Source organism: Syngnathus acus, chromosome 9 (genome assembly GCF_901709675.1).
Source record: "Syngnathus acus chromosome 9, fSynAcu1.2, whole genome shotgun sequence".
NCBI classification, from domain to species: domain Eukaryota; kingdom Metazoa; phylum Chordata; class Actinopteri; order Syngnathiformes; family Syngnathidae; genus Syngnathus; species Syngnathus acus.
In genome coordinates this window covers 333,038-355,145 of record NC_051094.1, presented here as the reverse complement: position 1 = coordinate 355,145, position 22,108 = coordinate 333,038, and the positions used below count along the sequence as shown (strand labels likewise).

Sequence of the window (22,108 nt, the reverse complement as noted above, 5' to 3'; positions counted from 1 at the left end):
CGCCGCCGGTGGAAATGTGGCGCCAAAAGGCCGCGTCACACCTAACCAATCAGAAGAGGCCAAAAGGCCGCGTCACCCCTAACCAAACACCTAGCCAATCAGGAGAGGGGAGGTGGGCTACGTCACGCGCACGACGCGGCACTCACCAAAGCAGGAAAACACAATTACAGAAGAATTATTTGATCTTGAAAACTAACTTTTGGCAGTATAAATACACAAGCGAACAGAGACAAAAGACGACGCACACGCTGCTTCTGTACAAATATGATTTACTGCGACCAAATGACATCACAGCATCAAGTGCTTGCTCATGGTCCTCCCTCACGAGGCAAAACAAAGACGTGCCTGACAGTAAAAAAATCAAATAACGATAATGCTAAGTCTTTGTACTTGACAAAATACGTAGTATTAGAGAGCTATTCAACAACCTGATTTAAGACCAGAAAAACAAAATAAAAACACACTTTCCAGTAACGAAATAAGAAAGTATGTGGAGAGACTTTTTTTTTTTAAATATACATACATGGGGAAACATGCAAGATTTCAAGTGCCTACGGCATTTGTTTAATTGGTCAAGGGACCCGTGCTTCTACAAACACGATCACATTTTGGGCAAACAAACACTGGAAGTTCAAGTCAAACTTCTACATGCCCCAAATTTGGAACAGATGCTCATACAGTACACCATAAAAAAACGGCTATAGTGGAATTATGAAATTCACAAATAAATTATAAATAACGTTCCATTAAGATATCCCATTTCTGTTTCGAGTTAAAAAAAAAAGTATTTTTTTTTAATCGATGATTTTTTTCCTATATGAAAAGCATCATGTCACATTTCAATAATCATTAGTAACAATGTCAAAACCTGAACAAGGATGGAATGAAAAGCAGTGTACATATCACAAGCGGGACAATGCTGGAAATAAAAAAGGCACCAAATCTTGGCCAAGTTTGGTCTGATATCAACTGCAATCAGCGGATTTGAGCTGCATTCACAGCGGCCAGCAAAAGTGCTTATACCCTGCAAAACTTTGGCTGATTTCACCCCCCCGAAAAAAAAAATCTGAGGTTTGCCTGTTTCCTTTGACCAAACCAACTTAGATTAGAACCCACAAAAAAGTGTGCATACATCACCCTGGAAGTGGTGTCAAATATGAACAGGATTAAAATGGTGACCGATAGGCGCAGCATCACCTAGCTAGCAAGGTTGCATCAATGTCCCTTCCAAAAGACTTTCTACGGGCCTTTTTCCTGCTCTCATACGCTCCAACTCAAATGTCCTTCTAGTACCGGCCTTACCAAAGGTCCAGCTCCCACAGTGGACACTTTCAAAAGAGTCGTGATATGCGACAGAGGAGCCAGCGAGCCAGCCAGCCAGCCAGCCAGCCAGCCAGCCAGTACGCCAGCACGAGCGAGCGGGCTGATGTTTTACATGGGCAGGATGTAGTTGGAGTTGGCTAGCTTGCGTTGCTGTGCGGCGGGGACAAGCTCATGGTGACTCAGGGGGCGGTGGCAGTCGGTGTCATGAAGCGCGGGGTAGTGCTGCCTGTAGCACAGCCAGGCAAAGGCCAGGCCCAGCAGAGAGCCCACCAACACGTCTACAAGCGGGACGACAAAGCCAACGCAATAATGACTCATCAGGGAGCCGGCCGGCCGGCCGGTCGCAAGGAGGGAGGGAGGAAGGGCTGACCTTGCCAGTGGTGTTTGTAGTCGCAGGTTCTGGAAAGGGCGATGGTCAGCGCTACGACTAAAGGGGTGAGGAAAGCGCAGAGCCGCCACGCCCTGCCTCGGCCGGCCGCATTGAAGCACCGCAGCTTCCCGGCGATGTAAAGAGCTGTGAAGCCCAGCCCTGCAAAAGCAACTAGGAAGAGAATATCCAGGGACAAAGATTCAATAAGCAACCCCAAAGAAGTCCATTTGAATGGGATTCATGGCCAAGCCCTCGACTCGACTCGACTCCATCCGCAGCACAAATTCTCGGTGAGTACGTCTTACATGAAGAGTGTCCGCTGGGAAAACTCTTTCTTCCCTCCATGACCACATCTGGATCACCGCTGCAGCGTAGCTCCAGGTTCATTTGGCCGTCTGGGAAGCAGCGGTAGAAGAAGTCCGGCCTGGGCCTGATGCAGAGACACTTGTTATTTGGACTCGGGTTCGCCGACAGGGTAATCGTCCGCGTGGTTTTACCTGCCCACGGCGAGTTTGATGACGTTGGTAAAAACGCCATTCAGCACCAGCGTCAATGTCACGGCTGGATGGCAGAAGGAAGGAAGGAAGCGATGAGGACGCGGTGCGGTGGGGGGGGACACGTACGCTGCGCTACCTTGACTTGGAAAGCAGCGAGCTTCATCCGAGCGCAATGCAAATAAAGCAAGAAAATACGCTTTCATGCCTTTCGAAAATGGAATTCCACTACACAGCACGGCAATGTTGACTTGAATAGATCGTGCATACAGACTGCTGGAATTGGGTGGAAAGAAAGCTTGTTCTCAAAACAAGTCAAGGTGCCACCGCCCTCCGACAAGTGTTTCTCACCCAGCGACGCCTCCTTGGCGTCACCTCGCTCTGGCTTCGTCAGAACAGTGAAGAGCGTGATGACCGTTAGCGGCGCGAAGACGGCTATGCTCTGGTGTGGAAAAGAGTAGAAATTAAAGTCAGGTTCAAAAGACGACAACGACGCCACTGTTACGTCACTTACAAACATGAGAAGTGTGGGGACGTGATCTTGCTCTACCCGGTGGAATTTATACAACCATATCTCCTCGGGCTGGATCTCTCGGTAGAAAGGCGGAAGCTGCTCCGTCACCCTGAAAGAATCAAACTGTCTTTATCGTTTTGTCTCCTCAAATACAGGCAGTGTGTACTTTTCCACCTCAAGTGGGACACAGTGGGAGTACTTTGAGCACCCTTGATAATACGCATGTCTGCTTGAAACAAATGCAAAGAATTTGAGTGGATTTACAGGAAAACCACAAGGAGCGCCAAGCGGATGCAGATTTCCGACAGGAGCCCACGAAGCAGCCTTCTCTTCATTTTGTCTCTCGGTGCGGACTTCGGTCAACGCAGCACATCACCTCCGGGCTTAAGAAAGAAAAAAGGGCGTCTTTCAAATGAACCTCTATTGTGACTCGATCAATACATATTTGGAGGAAAAACTCACAGTACAGCACCAAACAAAGTGTTTCCAGCGTGTTATGTAGCAGTGTGACTTTCAACTCGACACAATGATTGGCAACGAGTGCCTCTTTTACTTGATGTCGGTGCTCAATCCCTAGAAGCAAGTCAATCATTTGACAGTTTTTTCAAAGTCATTTTAGAATGACAAAAATCAGACTCGACATCATGCGTGGCACCTGATCATGTGTTTGGTCTCTACCGCTACTCGTGGCACTTGTCTTTCTTTGTCTGTTATTTAGCCATTTTGACGCTTGTATTCTTGCACGCTGCTGTGACAAGTACATTCCTCCGCTGTGGGATAAATAAAGTTCGATCATGTCGGTTGGCACTAACTATGGTTCAACCCCATTTTCTGCATTTGTCAGTTGTGGGACGTGATTTAAACGGGTTACAATTGAAACCATCCGCGTAGGATGAAAACTTGGCAACCACTAAATAGCAGCAGCAACATTACTAATCTCTATGAACACATTTCAGTAGAAATAGATCAGAACATTGCTGATCTCTATAAACACATTTCAGTACAAATCGTGTCAATAGGTAGCTATTAACCACCGTATTGTAGCCGTTTGACAATTCCATAGCCACATGCCACGACGCTTTGACATGTTATGTGACTTGAAAGTGACAGACAGACAGACAGACAGACAGACAGACAGATAGACAGATAGATAGATAGCTAGATAGCAGCCAACGTTTCATCGCCTGTCTGCCAATGGAAGGAAGCGAGATGATAGCAGCCGAGGCTAAGCTAGCAGACAGACAGACAGACAGACAGACAGATAGATAGCAGCCATCCTTTCATCGCCTGTCTGCCAATGGAAGGAAGCGAGATGATAGCAGCCGAGGCTAAGCTAGCCGGCTGGCTGGCTGGCACATCTGTCGCACAACATAGCTGTTACTAAAAGAAACAAACAACGGTTCACGACTCACCTTCACTAAGGTTGTTTTCTATCTTGCTATCCTCATGACCACGCCGGTGGTTATGTCGAAAAAGGCCGCAGCATCTTCACTCATTTGAGACGCTTCATCCAGTGACGCCATTAAGCGACTCACTAAGCTTGCATGAAACATATCCGTTCCATGCTTTTCAAAGTAATCAGGTGTCGCATTGAATTCCACAATAATAAAGTCGAGGTTCAAATATGTTGTGCCAGTAAATAAGCAATTATTCGCATCGTTAAATACCTCAAGTATAGATCCCCATGTATACATTTGCGTTTTGAATCGGCATTCGTGAAAGCGGTTTTATTTTGAAAGACGGAAGTTGTCTTAAAAATGGTCTTTTTTGACACATGGACGCAACACGCCACGTCACGTTAAGTATCGATGAGACTCGATTGGACTCCAAATCCACAACCGTCACTAAAACTAGAAAACATGCCATTCATAGATCATTCAAAGTGGGTGTCCTGACGCATTTGCTCTTGACTCATTCGTGTTTTCATTGTTTGCATACGTCAAGTCCAGTTTATTTGTATAGCAGTCTCAAAGGGCTTCACATAGACCAAAATGGACAATTCTTCTCAAAGCATCCCCTGAGCTTAAGCTCCCAAACGTGGAGATTTGCATATTATTATTCATTCACCCTCAAATGAATTGATGCTCATTTAAAAGACTGCCAAAACTCGCGCTTCACTGAGACAGAGTACAGCTTTATTAAAGTCAAACTTCAGGCATGTCTGAACTCTCCCAACTCAACTTTTCAATGAAACAAAGGACAGAGGTCATATTTTCAAATAAAAAGACAGTCATGTACAAAAAGAGTGTCTTCCCAACAGTCACGCACATTTATAAGCGGAATTGTACAAGCCGAAAAATCAAACAAAAATAGCACGCCACAGTAACATGATCCTATGCAAATACGATGCAAGACTATTTACAGGTTTGCCAACAATATGCAGTAACACAGGTTCAACAGTAATCAACATGGTGCTCGTGTTCATCCACGTTTTTCACTGAAGCAACACCAAGAGAGATAGATATGACCCCAGTTAGTAACTCAAATGTATTCTACTACAAAAACAATGGAGTGCTTTTTGCAAGTGAGTTTTTATTCAGCACAACACCAATTCTTCTCGGACTGCCCGTGTCAACCAAAAACTCAACATCAGTCAGCAAAATTGCACCAAAAAAGAGGAGCAGAAACTTTGAAGCACTAAGGGTGGTTTTTAAAAAAAAAAAAAGAATTCCATGATGCTCTGAAGTCACTCTGAAGCTTTCCGGGTCACCAACAAAGGAACAAACATGCTGGGGGGACTTTCCACAAATGAATGGCACTAATAAACAAAACGTGAGTTGTTGTTTTTTGAAGCAAATGAAATGATGCAACATACAAATGATTGCGTTGTAATGCTGCCACTGGAAAATGGCACTTAACGATGTCATGCAATCACAAGTGCAAAAACAAAAAGGCCGCTGTTTTTATTCTCAAAAAAATAGAATAAAGGAACACAATAATGCTGTTTAAAACTCAAACGTGCAGTTCAGCTTAACAGTCGCCTTGAAAAAACAGAGACCAGTCATGCTATCATGATTCCACAACGACAAAAAAAGCCTGTTGTCCACACTTAATAGACCACACGAATAAAGAATAACATTCAAGTTTGGGTGGTGACATGCTTGGCTGTTAAATGAACCTTGATGACCGATGACTACGTGGAGAGGACAAAAGTTGTGTACTGTGCCGAGAAAATGTTGCCCTCTCCTCAAATTCTCTCTTATTTTCCCCCCACATTAAGTATCATCAAACAAATGTAAACATCAGAGCAAGATGTAACGCGCACACACGCGTCTGAGAAAATGAAGTCGGCCATAAGATCACAAAAAGCTGCCATCCAAAGAAATTCAACAACAGCCAAGTCAGACTGCTGGAAAGGGTTAGAAAGCCATTCCGAAAGCAGGAGGACCCCAGACAACCAACAAAGAGTGAAGAAAACGCACTCAACGGCCGAGAAAAACAAGCCTACAGCACAGCAAAGACCTGGGGCAACGTGGGGGCGCCTCCCTCGCCTCAGCTACGGTCAGTGTTTGTGACTCAACAATAAGCCAACCCCATACCATTCATCCCGCTTGTATGATGATGGAAAACATTCAAATGAGGAAACTAGGCAAAAAAAAAAAAGGTTGACAAGGGGGGGGCAAATACTTTTTCATGGCACTGTACACCACTGAGGGAAAATGGCAAAACAAATGAAAAGAAGTGCAAAAACAACATGAAGGAGACATGGCCCGTTTAACTGAAGCCAGAATTTGTCCGCTGTCAATTGGCACCCCCCACTCTTTTTGACCTCTTTGACACAAAACGTCCTTAATAAGTTGCTCGGCGTTGACACTAACTTAAGTGTCACCAATCACCAACAAAGTACCCGGGGGGAAACATTGCAATACTGAACTGCTTTAAACAGCAAATACAGTCACCACACATGAGCAGCGGCTAATGTGGAATCATTACACCTATGTAGAAACAACAAAAAGTATGCACTAATTACAAGTCGAATAATACCCCTTCTTTTTTTTCCCTCTTTTCAAATGTCACACGGTGGTAACAGGGAGTACTGCACTGGTGTTTGACAAAGCAATTGGTATAAAATGTGGTGCAATAAATACAAAAGATTCGACAGATGAGCAATTTAAAAACACTGTACAGGTTGTATTTTGTACACTATACTTACTGGACTGTGTATCATGGTAGCGATTCATGATTTCTTCAACACGAGGCTGGCGGTCATTTAAATTTTGCCGCCCCAAAACAGATTTTTTCTTTTTGGTCACAACACATTTGAAATTCTTATGTCACTGCCAGAAGAAGAGGTATCCATTTTCAAAACACTTATGTTCCTTTAATATACATTTCTGTATATACGTACGCGAGCTAACGAAAAAGTGTAATGACGAGGCGTGTGAAAGTGCTTTTCAGAGAAGTTTTGGCAAAAAACATCAGAAATCAAACGGTCACAGTACACAAACGTTACTGGAACGGATCTGGGCAGTAGTTCCTAAAGTCATCCCTTAAGGCTGATTAACGCTACTCGGATAGCAGTGCTCACTGGCTCGGCCCGGCCCGGCCCGGCCCGGCCCCCCTTTTCGTGTTCAAAATCAAGTGTGGAGACTGGGCGGTGCCTCCCCGTTGCTAAGTACTTTACAATATCATGAGCCAATTATGTACAGGTGAATGAGCAAAGAAAAAGTCACAAGTGTCATGTTATACCAGTACGCTATATATATATCATGATACAGTATTTCACCTTAATAGGACGATTTTCACAAGGAGCTCTGCGCAACACCTAAAAACAAAGAAATACACCACTCACTGAGATGAAGTGAGAAAAATCTGCCTGTAAACATGAACAAACATAGATATGTATACAATTATATTCATCTATCACCAGAAGTATATCAAAAACATGGTTAAAGGAATGTTGGAATGTAGTGTGGGCCTAAAAAAACAATTGCACAAAGTGTCGCCCCTCCAGTTTGAGGAAGGGGAGGGCGTGTCACGTGAGGCAGCCCAAGTGTGTGTGTGTGTGTGTGTGTGTGTGTGAGAGACGCCAGCCACCGCCGTGGCGTACAGCAGGTCAACAGGAGGAGGAACGGCGTGGCGTGGCGTGGCTTGGCATGGCGTGGCGGCACGGGGCGGCACGGGGCCGCGTCCCCACCCTCCACCTCGCTTCACTCCCTTCAAAGAGACAGCTACTGGCAACACTCGGGATTATTCCAAAACGAGGTGTTGGTCTTGGAGCCGAGCGGTGGGTGTTTTATAGCCGGCCGGAGAAGCGGAGAACGCCGCCGCATGTCCTGGCCTCTTCCAATCTCACAGCGCTTGCCACATCAGTTCTTTGACGTGTCTCGGCGCCAGCCAGGGAGGAAAAAAAAACCACAACAACAAAAATCGGAATATATTCCCTTTAGCCAGCGCAGGTGGGCGGAACGCCAGCCAGGAGTGCGCTTTACAGCGAACGAGGTAACGAGGGCGCCACATCGTCTCCTTGCGGTTCCTCTTTGACCGTGACGGGGCTCAGAGAAGAAGATGGCGGCTTAGCAGAACCGGGGCTAGAGCCCAAGGGGCTGAGCGGGTTGTGGCCGGAACAACAGGGCCGGCCCTCCAGCGAGGAAGCGCTAAGCGCCCCCTCCTCGTGATCCGGGCAGAAGGAACGAGGGCAGAAGTCACACAGCGACGAGGCCGGCGCGCCGCAGATGCTGCAGTCGTGCCAGGGACACTCCCAACGACCTGCCAACGGGCGGCAAAAGCAAAAAGATCCAAGTGTCAGGATGAGCAGCAAAAAAAAAAGCCTTCATCGCTAAACAGATCCCTGTTCGATAGCAAGCTGCTGGTTTTATTGCATATTTAATATTTCATGTGCATTCATAATCATCGTTGTGCCCTCGTGAATAATAACGATATCATGGACCGACCGACCGACCAAGCAACCAACCAAGCAACCAACCAAGCAACCAACCAAGCAACCAACCAAGCAACCAACCAAGCAACCAACCAAGCAACCAACCAAGCAAACAACCAACCAAGCAACCAAGCAACCAAGCAAACAACCAAGCAACCAAGCAACCAAGCAACCAACCAACCAAGCAACCAAGCAACCAACCAACCAACCAACCAACCAACCAACCAACCAACCAACCAACCAACCAACCAACCAACCAACCAACCAACCAACCAACGCTATGGTTGCGTGTCCAGATTGGAAGAGAAGCTCCATGCTTTCAGTTCTTTTGGAAGACTGGATGGAGAGATTTGCTCACCATATGGCGGCTTGCTGAGGTTGAGACACAGCAGGTGGTACGCTTTGGGACACTCCTTCCTGTCGCACATCACCAGCTCTCCTCCCTCTCCGCAGTTAAAGCAGAAGTAGTCGTGCGCGTGTTTGCCCTCCAGGCGCAGCTTGCGCTTTTTCTGCCGCAGCTTGGCATTCCTGGCCTTCTCCTCTTTCTCCTGCACCACAGCACTCTGGGATTTGCGAGACAATGAAAAGACGGCAAGGACAATTTGGCCGAGCGGCACGTGCGCTTACGGTCGGCTGCACCCCGAGGAAACCTGAGCAGTTGTCCGATCCGCAGCGGCAAGATGTTCTCCTGTTGCCCACGCAGTGCAGGTTATAATTGAAGGTCATCTCCGCGCCTGCGCAGAGACAGGAAGACAGACTTTCATTCGACTCCTCCGACCCGGATGAACGCCAACTCACCAGCTTCGATATCGCAGAGAGCAAAGAGTCCGATGCGGACGTCGCCGTTGACCGTCCACTTTTGGGTTTCGCAGTTGGGGCTGCAGCTGTGGTTAATGAACCGCGACGAATTCCCTTTCGGACCGGCGTCGATCACGCGATCCTGACGTACGCAAAGATGCGCATGACGTCGGTTGAGGAGATGGTGTGGTTTTTTTTTTCTCACTTTCTTTTCCCCCTCAATGGTGTTACCTTAGTCAAGGTTAGCATGTAGAAGTTGGTGACGTGGTTTTCATGGGCGCGTTTGATTCGCTGCTGGCACTCGTCCGAGTCGATGACTTCTCCGACGTACTCGATCACAAAGTCACCCTGGAGAGAACGTTTACGAAGGGCCATTTGCGCTTGGCAAATGTGAAGACATTCAGCCTCGCCGTTTCTTTCTCAGAGCCGTACCTTTCTCAGAGCCTGGTTTGTTCGGAGGCCCCATCCTCGGCCCTCCGTCTTTATCACCTCCGTCTCGGCATACAGGCGCTTGGAGAAACACTGGTTCTCGCAATTGTCTCCCGCGGGACATACCTGCGGCGCCAGGCGAGGAGGTTAGCAGGCGCCACTGGGAAAGGACGGCGAGTGCAACGGACCTGAGGGTGACACTCGTACTGGAGCACGCGGTTGAGACACTGAGAGTCCAGGCCGCACGGGTGCTCGTCGGCAGGCCGGCAGTTGCAGCGAGGGATTTCCGACAAGTCGGCGGCCACGTGCATTTGCACTTTGCCCACGGCTTTGTTGGACTAGCACAGGAAATGACAATTTACTAGCAACGCCTCACCAAAGCGGAGGACATGAGAGAGAGAGAGAGAGAGAGAGAGGATGTCCAAATTGTGGCCCTGGAGAGCCTGCATGGCTCAACAATTTGACTGAAGGGCACTTTGTTGTTATTTTGTGATGTCAGGAAAGGGTGGAGCCTCCGGTTCCTCAGGGCTCGGTTTTAAACCGGAGCGCTTGCTAGCAACTGAGCTCATTGAGAAGTGATGCCATGATACATATGATTTGCTCTTACCTTGATGAATTTGTAGGGTGGCGGTTTGCGAGAGTTGCGCTCCTGCTCTAAAGCCTCCCTGCTCTCCCTCTGGGCCTTGAGCTCCTGAAACCTCCGGGCTGCTTCATCCAGAGCTGAAACACCCCGACAACATGTTGTCAGAAAGGATTCGACGGTCAGGCCTTCCAGAACCTGCGCTCCATTACCTTTCTTGAAAGTCTTGTTGATGTTGATCTGACCGCTGACAAAGTTTTTGTCGTTCTCCACGTAAGGGAAGACGCGGCCCTGATTGATCCAGTAGTAGTCGTGCGAACCGAAGAAAAAGACCGGGAAGTCGCCCACGTCGTGACGAAGGCTCTGGATGTTGGACGGCACCAAACGAGGGTTGCAGATCTCCGCCGGCCACCACCTTGCGAGACGAGGGTAAAAAGGAGCCCAAGCGCCGTGCGCAGGAATCGGACAACATGGCCCTTTCTCATTGAGTGTGTGTGTGTGTGTGTGTGCATACCTGTAGTTTCCCAGTTTGACCCAGACAATTTGTTTGTAGTGAGGTTTTTTGCCAGCCCTACAATCACTGCAGGACCAAGGCCCCTCGGGCATCTCCATCTCCAAACACTCGGGGTGGAAGGAAGCCGGGCACGAGTCGCAGCACAGCAACTTGCCTCCTACAGTTGTTTGTATGGATGGATGGACACGGACATGAGTGTGTGTGCGTGTGTGTTTGATATGGGAAATGAGTATGCAAAGAGAGGGGGCAGGGGGGGGGGGTATCATTAGGCTTTAAGAATTTCAAAGCTTGACAAACTCTGAATCTCGTTGGCAGAGCAGCCATTGTGAAAGATATCAAAAAGCCTCAGGAAGAGTGGAACCTCCAAAGTGGGCAAATCTCAAGTTCAGCTGCCTCAAAAGCCAAATCAGAATGGGAAAAATTCACTTTGATTTCACAATTTAGTACCCTTGCTGTACTCAATGACAACCACCAGGTGCCACCAAGGAGGGTGGAAATGGTGGTGGTTTCCACACATCGGTTATCGCACGTCTTGCAATGAGATTCAGAGCGCCGTAGCGTAGCGTAGCGTAGCGTACCGAGGGCTGGTCGAGCGGATACACATGCAGCAGCGGCAACACGGGCGGACTCCAAACAGCCAGTGATCAGGGGTTGAAAATCAAAACAAAAAGCAGGCATGCAGTCCTGCCAATAAAGCAAAGTGTTCCCCATCACACATACTGCACCTTGCTTGTATGGAATTTTCACAAGTCATTCGAGGCCAATAACGCATCATTGAAGTCTCTCTCGCTCGTTTCACTCGAAACTCGGCCTGTACTTATTTCCAAATTGTGATTTCATTCCATCCAAAGCAGGTCAAAGGTGTCCAAATAGGTAGGAGGAGATGTGCCCCGACTGACAATTTCAGTCAGAAACAAAACTTACAATTGAGGTCAGGGTTGAAGCAGGACACGGCCTTTTGCGTAAATAAAAGAAGGCCGCCACGGTGCTCAAGCAGAGAAGCAGTGCACCTCCAACCCCCCCCCCCCCCCCCCCAACACACACACACATACACACACAGAGCGAGAGAGAGAGAGAGAGCATGAACCAACGCAGCGCATCCAGCCTCATTGCGCTATACTGCCGTCCGTCCATGTTCTGAAACCGGGCAGCATTTGCGAGTCACTGCGCAATGGGCCGCATGCAAGTGCCGTTGATGGCGGACAACCTGTTGCTTTCACCGACAAATAGGAATAACAATGAATGAAGAAATGCATGTTGAGTGAATTGATCTCTTTTTGTTTGAGCAGATGTGGAGAAAATCGGACACTACCGCATTGCCCAGGGCAGGGCAATGCATAGAAACGAGAGGCCATTCATCATCGTCACATTTCTTTCTATTTCAAATCATTCTATATTGTAGAGACAATAGATGACATAACAATACTAACAAACTTTCTACACTACAAAACAACGCCTAGTTCTAATGCTGCCTTCTTTTCACCAAATCTACCTGCATGAGTGCAACACACTGCTCCCTGGAGGCCTCAGAAGCAGCAGAGATGCCTATGGGGAAGTGCCATAGTAGACTATTTGAATGGAATCGATGGCATGTTTGTGTTTTTCAACAAGATTAAAAGTGTTTAAAACGAAAAAGGAAAACAAAAAGGGAAACATATGCCATTGCATTTTTCAGAGCGTTGTTTCAGCACTCTTTTGGGGAATTTGGTCACTGAGTGATGATGACAATCAAAACCGGATGGAAGAATACAAATATATATCCATATATATTTCCCTTTGGTGAAGCCAACAGGCACTTTTCAACAAGATTAGATGTGTTTTGCATGCGACCCAGAGTTCCGTGTTAATTCAAAGGGATTCAGGCTGAGGTTATTGATTCAATGCACAACTCTGCACGGCATGGCAATCGACCGCAGATGGAAGCGCTCAATTAAGATGGCAACCACCCACCCACCCAAAAGCGGCATTCAAAATAAAAGGAGAAAGTGATCGGGATGGGAGCAGGCACAATACAAACACAAACCAGCGCGGGAGAAAGAGAAAAACGGTTCAGTTACCTTTGCCAACATTCTTTTTGGTAGCTGACGAAGGAGAGGGAATCATAGGTAATTTCAACTCAGCACGATTTGACTCGGTCAGAAGGTAGTGGGACTTATAGGCATATGAACTTAATATGGTGTCAGTAAGGTCTTGCACTAACAGCCCTACACAAGACACACAGGAAGAGACGGGGGGTGAGCCGCAGTCACACTTAGAAATCAAGACAAAAGAACAAAACCAAAAGAAGAAGAAGAAGAAATCACCCAAAAAGAGAGAAAGGACACGCACCGTCTCTCACGCATACTCACGACACAAGTAAGAAACATGTCAAACCGCAAACGCTGGACTTGTTTACAAAAGGAAGGAAGGAAGGAAGGAAAGAAAGAAAGAAAGAAAGAAAGGGGCCATGGACGGTTGTTGACGTCGACGTCCGGGAATCTTTCAAGCGGAGTGAGTGCAAAGGAACAGGCTTGGCAAACGTCAAATCGCATTTAGCAACGGAACGTAAGGGGGAAAAAAAAACCCACACACAAAAAACAAAAAGGCTTCCTTCCCGACAGCGAATACGCCATGGAGAAATATCACAAGTCCCCGAGTTCGAAGGATAAGATACTCCATCCATCCATGCGTGCTAATTCTTTGGGGCGGGGCTTACCTCTGGCGCACAGGAAGCACCAGCCCACGTTGACGGGGGACGTTTGGAGGCCGTTGCGCTTGGTGCTGCCGTGGCTGCTGCAGATCATGATGTGGTGTGTGAGGATGGCGCTGCCCGCCGCCACGCAGCTGTCGCCTGTGTGATACGCCAGCGGGCAGCGGATGCAACGCATCAGGCGACCTAGACGCCGGACAGTCAAGTTGACACCAGGGCAGACTCACCCAACAAGAATTCACAGTCCGTCCGTCACTCAGTCACGGCGGCTTCACCTTTGCTAGCTCGCTGCAGGTCTCGCTCCAGACAGCAGGTGGCGCAGCTGTGCTGAGGGCAACTGAAGCCTCCGCCCGAGCCGCTCGTAACGCCCGGGAGTTTTCGGACGCAATCCTCATGGTAGTAACATCCGCATCCGGTCACGGAACAACGCCTCACCTCCTGGCTGGCTTCCTTACAGCTGAAGCACGGGTGAGTGCCTAAAAAGAAGGGCTCGGGAAAGACTGAGGATGCGTCACCACGCCGCCGTCCACTCACTTACCGTTTCGACATTCCAGGCACGCAAACTTTCCTTCAGGTAGGGACGGTAGACCGAGACACTCGAGGTGGAACTGCCTGTTGCAGTCTCCTTCGCACGCCACCAAATTCTCGGCGTACACCTCGCATATCTACACGGAAAGAAGTGATGAGATGAAGATTTGCAAAATTGTCCCTCATTGGTGTCGACCTGGCAGACGGTGTCCCTCTTCCCGGTGCTACCGTCCTGACGGGACAGGCCGGAGTCCACAGATTGAGTGTCTGAGGCATCCGCATCTGCAGCGGCCGGACTATCCAGACTCTTCCCGAATAAACCCTTAGAGAAGGACAACGGCTTGCCGTTACGGTGCGTGTGACGGATGACATGTTTCACAAGTGGTGCCTAGCAATAGATGAGCTCATTGCTATCTCAAATCCGATTTTCTCATTGAAATGCCATCCCAATCAGCTCTTCTTCTCCGAGCCTACCTGCGGATCATTGAGGCCTCTGGAGTCGGAATCCGACGTGTCTCGATACTGAGAGGACGCCATCTCCACGTCGGTGGATGCTCGACTGCGTTTCTTCAGCGGTTTACAGGCGTCCGATATCTCGCTGGCTCCTAGGCCATGGCAAGAACGCAATTCAGGAAAAGATCCGAAATGGAGGCAAAAGCGGAAGCAAGGGAGCAAGCAAGGAAGGAAGCAAGCAAGCAAGGAAGCAAGCAAGGAAGCAAGCAAGGACCAACCTTTCTGGGATCCCGCCCTTGGTGTGGCCTCCGGCGCCATTTCGGCCTGAAATGAGATGGTGAAATAAAGCGTCGAGTGGCTGCCGCTGCTGCTTTGACATTAGTCTCCAGGAACGGAACAAGAATTGGCATCGACAATCTGGATGTACGGATCATAAATCGCATAATGCATTTTCCTTTGACGTCATGTCGTGAAAAGAGAAGCTGACGGCTGTGTGGTCTATTTATAAAGCGTCTCATTGCATATTTAAAAGTCAGTGTCCTAGGTTTTGCTTTGCATTTTCAAATGTACCACAACAGATCCTCCTGTTGTTGAAAATGTTTTTAAAGGTCAAAACAAGACTGCAATCTGGTCTGGATACCTGATCCTTTTTGGTTTTCTTTTTGGGGACGGGGTCATTGCCTCTCTCCGACTCCGACCTGCTCCTGACCGAGCGCCGCTGCAGCTTCCTCTCTTGAGAACCTGAACGAGCGCGAAAACAAACATTGAGCTGGGCGGCGTGGTGCGGCGTGCCCCCCGAAAATCTTCTCCAAACCGTGTGGACTGCTGTGCTGAGAGCCAGGAGAGGAAGCGGGCTGCGTTCCGCCTTCTTCGCTCCTCCGACTGGCGGGAGATTCTCTTCTCTCCTCCCCTTCTTCCTCCATATCGTCCACATCTTCGTCCTCTTCGGGACTGGCCTCGGGTTTGGCTCGGTTTTCCTGCCGACGCCGACACACAGAGCCGACAGCGTTTTGGAGTGTGAGGACAAAGAATGTGGTCCGCCTGTGATTTTGCACCGTTTGCATTCAGCTATTGGTTGCTGAAAGGATAACAAGTCAGTGTTGGTTCTGGTTCATACTTGTGCTTGACCCACCTCAGGTGAACAGTAGCCGAGGTCAGGCTGCCTGCCTTCTCCCTCCACTCTCCCCTCCTCCACCTCCTCGTCCTCCTCCTCTTCTTCTTCCTCCTCCTCCTCCTTTTCCTCCTCTTCCTCCTCCTCTTCCTCCTCCAGCTCCTCCTCCTCCTCCTCCTCCTCTTCTTCTTCTTTTTGAGGTGAGGGAGCCATTTTTTGCTTTTGCAGGAGAGGCCAGTCACACTTTGTGATCTCCACGTTCAGCCTCTTCATGGTGATGGAGAGCGGCAAGAGCTTTCTCGCCGCCGCAGTTTTCCAGGCCCTGACCGGTGCCGGAGAATCCGGCTTGGCTCCCGAATCAGAAGCGGCATCCTCTTTAGGGGAGTCAGACTGACGACCGGAGTTTTTCTTCTCGTTTGAGCCATCGGCGTCCTCCGCGTTGGGAATACTACACTGCCGACGCGGCAGCTGTCTCCTCGGCGGCTGATCTCCGTCGGGCGACTTCAGCCCCCCGTCGTCTTTCTTATTGGCCGAGCCGCTGGAGCGCCGGTTCCGCTTCTCTGGCCGGCCCACGGGTTTCTTGGCGACCGGGTTCTCGTTAGGGAGCGGGTCGACGTAAATGAAAGTGTAGTTGTCGATGCGCTCCTGACGCGTCATCAGGAAGGCGTCCTCTGCGTGGCCCACGCCGACCTCCCACTGAGCGCGCTCTCTCTGAGGGATGGGCTTCAGCAGCTGCCAAAGAAAACGGCAAGTTGAGCATATTTCGGTTTGTTTGTTTGTTTATTTCAGGACACCCATGAAGAGACGTTTTACCACCCATTTTGACACCATGTTGATAAGAAGTGACTGATTTTCTTTGAAGCTGCGCCCACAAAAGACATTCGCCGAGGAAGAAAATAATCCCGTCGTTGACGTACTTTGTGTTTTTCCACAGTGTTTGTGGTCTTCCGCAGCGTGTCCGCCTGGAGCTCATCAAACTGCTGCTTGCCCTGGTATATAACGATCCTCTTCTCGTGGATCCACGCGCGCTCGGCGACGCTGCCAAAAAACTGGACGTGGTACTCCCTGTGGCCTGCACGTCAAATTGGAGCAGAGTGCTTTTTCTCTTCATCCTTGTCTACAAAGCGCCGCCGCGCACTTACCTCTGGTGTTGATGCGCGTGTGGACCTTCATTTGCGGGTCGGACGAAACCATGCACGGCCACCACGGGTAGGTGCCCACCTTGGACCACACTAGATCTCCAATGACAAACTCTTTGCAGAAGCCTGTCTCTTGGATGACTGAGGGTTGATTGACTTTTGGAACCTGGGAACAAAATGGCCGCTTAACTTCCAAAGCAACGAGAGATGAGACTTTGAGGTCTTGCCTTTGGTTCAGTTTGGATAACGGTCTTGTGAAGCTTCTCCGTCTGCTCCAGCGGAGGCTCTCTTGGCTGCGGCTGAACGTGGGTGTCCTCCGTCTGGCCCGTGGCACCTGCCTGGCCTTGGACAGGCTCCAAAGTCTGCTCCTGGATGTGCGGCTGCAACTTTGCGTTCTTTTTCCTCTTCTCCTTCTTCCTCTCGTTTCGCCGCTGCACCTGAGCCGCCTCGTTCTTCTGAGATTCCTTCTGAAGATGAAAATAAGACCGAGACGGTGGGACATCAGTCGGCGTTGCCCTTCGCAATCCCATAATGGCCGCCGCATCTTCCCTATGCAATTTGGCTTTCACGTTGCATTGTGAGATGCGGCGGCGGCGGCCATTCGAAGAGAGCTCTATCAATGGTGAACATAAATAAACAAATGTGTTAAGTCCTCCAGTCAAAGACTTGTTCAAATGAAATATAGGGAAGGAGATTTACAAGGAACTATGAAACCTCATTAACACAATCGCCAGCTGTGTTTCTTCCCGTCTGTAAATGGATGTTTACTTGCCTGAGTAGTTAATAAAGCAAAGAAAAAGTGGCAAAACAATTCATTTAAAAAATATTATACATATATATATATATCATATATATATATATATATATACATATATATGATATATATATATATATATCATATATATATGATATATATATATATCATATATATATGATATATATATCATATATATATAATAATATATACGTATACGTATATATATATATGTATACGTATACGGGAAAAAAATAGATATCTCTATCTATAATAATGAGTGTTGATTGCAATACCTGCAGTTCTTGCAGCAAATCTCCACACAGTGCCGTTTCAAACAATTCTTTGCCGTTCTGATACGTCTTGATAATCTTCAGCTTGATCTCAGGGGAACTGGTCTTCAGCACTCCCGTGGTAGCGCTGCGAGGAGGCTGGACAGGCTGTGAGGAAGGGGTACTGTCCACCAGGGAGGGGGGAGGGCTGGAGGAGGGCAAGTGCAAGGGCGCTGGAGGAGGAGGCGGCGGCGGCGGCGGCGGCAGCGGCGGCAGCGTGTGGGTCATGATGTGAGGCGTGTGGGGAAGGTGGTGCTGGGTGGGCAGGGGCAGCGGGCTCTGCGGGTGACTTTGGATGTGGGGCGTGTTTGACAGGAAGTGGTGCGCGTGGGGGAGGTGATGGTGATGATGGTGGGGGTGGTGCAAGTGCGGGTGATGCGTGGGCAGCGGGGGCGAAACAGGCGAGCGGGGCCTTTCCTGCAGACCGGGACCCCTTAGCACCGTGCTCTCCCCCGGCAGGAGGAGCCCGTGCTCGGCGTAGCTGCGTATGGGACCGTAGCCGTTGGCCGAACCGTTGGGGAACTGCGAGTACATGGAGAATTTGGACTGCGGTTCGTACATGCCCAGACCCGGCGGGTAGCCGTTGGAGACGTGCGGCAGGTCCTCGGACGCTGAGGGCGGGTAGAAATCTGCATCCAGGCTGGCATCGTAGGAGGGAGCGCCATCCTCGCCCGGGTCACTGCCGGTGTCGCAGGTGCCGTCCTGTCTGATGTTGGCCGAGTCAATAAGCTGAGGGGGTTGCTGAATTGTATTTCCCATGATCCCTTGCATGAAAGAGAAGGAGAAATCCATTGTTGGGCTCCGGCATCCTTAACTTTCTTTTTCTTTGACTGGACCTGTTGGGAGTGACGCGTGCAAATTGTTATTTTGGGAGCTAAAGATTGATATCAACATCAGGTGGCGTTAAAATACCGTAATTTTCGGACTATAAGTCGCACCGGAGTATAAGTCGCACCAGCCATAAAATGCCCAAAAAAGTGAAAAAAAACCCATATATATGTATATAAGTCGCTCCTGAGTATAAGTCGCCCCCCCACCCAAACTATGAAAAAAAAACGCGACTTATAGTCCGAAAATTACGGTAATCATTCAAAAAAAAAAAAAAAAAAGACATCAAATACTTGACAATTGATATCTCACGATGACAGGGTGCACAAGTTTGACATTCCGCGACGCAAATATGTCAAGTATTTATTCCGCAACTATTTCAAGAGGTTTCAACATGGACCAAACAAAGACAAGATGCTGTCATGTCACTGAAAACATCGACGATATATTATGACAGGTGGACAGCAATTTCAGGAACACGTGCAAATGGTCAAGTTGATCATGAAAAGAGAATATTCATCATCAAAATGTCACTTTTCAACAAGAAAAGCATGCATCAAATATTGTAACTGTTTATTACACATGCTGTATGTAGTATTTAGGACTTTTAGTGTTGTGAACATGCAAAAATCAGATACATCCGAAAGGGGGTGGGGGGGGGAACAAAAAAAGATCAGGCATTTTTAGGAGCGGAATTAATTGTGCAAAAGTTTGGCCACTTTGAATAATTCCTCTGTGGACACCAAAGGCACTTGACAGGAATATTGAGTCAACTCAAAAGATTGAAGTAAAATGCAGAAATGTTGATTGATTCTTTTTTTCAATCAACAAACTGGCACACCATTTCAGCTTGGGAAAGTGTATACATGTTACGTAGAAGTAAATTGTGCATGATAATACACATAAAGGTATCACCCACCCGTACAATTTGAATAATCAACGATGACTAGTGAATGTCTCAATAAGTCATCTTAATAAAGTCCCACTTTCAGTAGCATGTTCATTCGAAAGAGACTCGTCGTCATAACAAACCCGATGAGCTTGCTTCTAATACTTGCTGTTGGTAAATCTCGACGCCGTCGTGTTTTTGGCGGCCAACACAAACAAATGGCAGTTTTGTTAGTTATCGGAGAAGAAAACAAAGCGCAGTATCCGCTCTCTTTTTCGCACCAATTTGTTGACACTTTTATTACGTTTCAAGTGTAAAGAAGAGGCCGGCTGCCTGGCTGCTTGGCTGGCAAGCTGCCTGAGGTTCAGCGTGTACACGAAGGTGGATAATGGTGATGTAAACATCCGTGTGGGGGGGCCGTGAAGCGCTCACTAAAACATGAAAAGCGTGTAAAGGGATTTCTGAAAAGAAATCGGATATAGTGAGTGAATCGGAAATGCTTGTTTACAGATGCGTGAAGGAAATCGACGGGGGGAAAACATCTGCGCGGACAATTGTCTCTCTCGCTGGATATGATGATCTTGTAGCCTTGTGGGATGTTAGCTTCCGAGCTACCTAGCTAAAAATGATTGTCGGAATCATGTGAACTTTAGTGGCGGGCGCTGAGAACGCATACGTGAAACCGTGTTGGCATATTTCATGTGTCCACACGCGCAGCGCAACGCGTATGTTGGAGCACACGGCAGGCAGGCAGGCAGGCAAACGAAATAAGATGAAAAGGGGAAGGCTAACGCTAGCTAAGCTAACAGTACATTGCCAATATGGCTGCCTGTCTGGCGTGATTATTCCTCCATCACTGGCGCTTTGGGGAGAATGTGCTTGAAAAAGCAAGCAAGCAGCCGCTGCAAAAGGCTTGCACCGGCGACGGGTGGACGAGAGCATGCATCGGTAGCGGCGCTCAAACAAAAACATGCACAAAAAGAAGAAGGGAGAGATGCAGGATTTTTTTTTTGGACGGGGAGTCGCGAAATGCAGGCAAATAAAAACGTCAGTACCTTCAGCGTGTCCCATTCTAAACACATACACCAGCCAGCAACGCGTCCTCGTTTTGTATAGAAGTGGGGGGGTGGGGGGAAATAAATCAAAATCAACAAATGGGTTCTCTTAAATGGATAAAGCGCAGGCCTATCCTTTTTCGTTTTAACGCAATTCTCCACAGAGAGGAGGAGGAGGGGGATGTTACGCTATCTGCTCGCTACCCAATCCCAAAGCCGGGCTCTTCCTCAGCGGAAGAACTGGAGATTTTAATGACACCCTGCTCAAAACAAGAGCCTTTCAAATTGGTGCGCTCTTCTCAAACTCCGGGAGCGCCTTAAGAGACGGACGGACGGACAGACGGACGGACTGCCAAGGCGTTAAATCTGCAGGGGCCACTGCAAGTGGCACATCGGGACGTGGAGGTTGGTTACTGTTCATTTCATCCATGCAGCAGCTGCCAGCACTTCAGGTCACAGTCACGCCTCCACCCAAGTGAAAGAGGAAGTATGTTGTGCAAAAGGTGTCATGCACATTGTGCCTCCCAACACCTATTTATTGGCACAGCACCCATTTGATAGGACACGGCCGGGTTCATTCATTCGAATTAGGACTTCATGAAGTCATCATTCTGCAGAATCAGCTTTTCTCCCACTTCTCCTGCATTCCCCCACGCTCCAAAACCATGTATGTTTGAAACTCTCACACTAATCCCAATATTGCCACAATTAGGACTCGAAACCCTTAAAAATGGCTAGTCTCCAAGGAAAGGCACAATGCACAGTTTATTGAAGGAAACTCGATCGGATGCTGCTACATCCACGTAGCTCTCTCAATTCCAAAGTCAAAGTCTGCTTTATTGTCAATTTCTTCACATGCCAAGACACAAAGAAATCGAAATGACGCTCCCACTATCTTCACGCATGCTACAAGAAATGTATGGGGACAGGGACAATGTCGGATTATTTTTTTGAGTTCTGTGCACACTCCATTGAGGTTGTGTATTTTGACCTCCCCTCTGAAAAATGAATCGTACAAGTTATGGGGTCGTGGAAAAGGTTTTGAAATGATTGAACTTTGTCTTCTATTTTACATCACAAAAAGATGCCATTTGAACGAGTGCGGGGGCATCTTATTGTCACTGTCCAAATATAACTAAGTTCAGTCCTTTCCGACCTTGGCACAGTACTGTCACCTAATCATCCATTGCGCTCCATTTCTTGCTTTTTCATATCCCCTTTTTCGTAACTAAAATGTGCTTCTGTCTAGAATAACCATGAACGTCATATGGCTGTGTTTGCTAAAGCTCTAATACTTGCAGTCCTTTACCCAAAAGAGTTACATCATGACGTGCGCTGATATGGCTCAGTAGCTACACGTTTTTTGGAGTTGATCAGATTGAGGTGGTAGGTTGGCCACAAATTGAGCGAGCGAGCGAGCGAGCGAG

At 48.3% G+C, this 22,108-nt stretch overlaps 2 protein-coding genes and 1 long non-coding RNA gene across 8 annotated transcripts in view; 1 reads left to right on the top strand and 2 right to left on the bottom strand.

Annotated features, from left to right (window-relative positions):
• Window positions 1-12,371, bottom strand: part of plpp5 (phospholipid phosphatase 5) — a 28,434-nt gene extending 16,063 nt beyond the window's left edge. Inside the window, exons 1-8 of one of the 3 annotated variants that reach the window (XM_037258028.1) lie at window positions 4,114-4,351; window positions 2,966-3,084; window positions 2,702-2,810; window positions 2,539-2,629; window positions 2,191-2,254; window positions 1,999-2,123; window positions 1,694-1,864; window positions 1,415-1,601 (exon numbers count right to left, since the gene is read on the bottom strand). In XM_037258028.1, coding sequence (XP_037113923.1) covers window positions 1,432-1,601; window positions 1,694-1,864; window positions 1,999-2,123; window positions 2,191-2,254; window positions 2,539-2,629; window positions 2,702-2,810; window positions 2,966-3,036 — 801 coding nt within the window. In that variant the 5' untranslated portion in view covers window positions 3,037-3,084; window positions 4,114-4,351 and the 3' untranslated portion in view covers window positions 1,415-1,431. Of the gene's footprint in view, window positions 1-252; window positions 1,602-1,693; window positions 1,865-1,998; window positions 2,124-2,190; window positions 2,255-2,538; window positions 2,630-2,701; window positions 2,811-2,965; window positions 3,085-4,113; window positions 4,352-11,990 lie in introns of those variants that run through there. The other 2 variants (XM_037258027.1, XM_037258026.1) reach the window with 2 other exon arrangements.
• On the top strand, window positions 5,548-19,421 carry LOC119126716. Its single transcript, XR_005098689.1, has 3 exons — window positions 5,548-5,644; window positions 18,644-18,646; window positions 19,410-19,421. It is a non-coding gene; the product is annotated as an uncharacterized LOC119126716 (long non-coding RNA).
• On the bottom strand, window positions 6,694-21,139 carry nsd3 (nuclear receptor binding SET domain protein 3). 4 transcript variants are annotated; one of them, XM_037257914.1, is made up of 25 exons: window positions 20,682-21,139; window positions 17,874-18,745; window positions 17,051-17,290; window positions 16,827-16,989; window positions 16,602-16,756; window positions 15,706-16,416; window positions 15,388-15,550; window positions 15,214-15,314; window positions 14,852-14,897; window positions 14,595-14,725; window positions 14,317-14,442; window positions 14,131-14,257; window positions 13,868-14,068; window positions 13,599-13,778; window positions 12,961-13,107; window positions 10,904-11,060; window positions 10,602-10,804; window positions 10,417-10,529; window positions 9,998-10,147; window positions 9,813-9,935; window positions 9,612-9,728; window positions 9,381-9,522; window positions 9,210-9,316; window positions 8,941-9,145; window positions 6,694-8,410 (listed from the first exon to the last, which is right to left on the bottom strand). In XM_037257914.1, exons 2-25 carry the CDS (start codon window positions 18,699-18,701, stop codon window positions 8,130-8,132), a joined length of 4,917 nt encoding a protein of 1,638 aa, XP_037113809.1. In that variant the 5' UTR covers window positions 18,702-18,745; window positions 20,682-21,139; the 3' UTR covers window positions 6,694-8,129. The 4 variants fall into 4 exon arrangements, with proteins under 4 accessions (XP_037113809.1, XP_037113812.1, XP_037113811.1 ...); XM_037257917.1 differs by having other exon boundaries at window positions 12,961-12,984; window positions 20,682-21,138; XM_037257916.1 differs by lacking the exon at window positions 20,682-21,139 and adding an exon at window positions 20,135-20,636.
• Window positions 21,140-22,108: the final 969 nt, after the last annotated feature.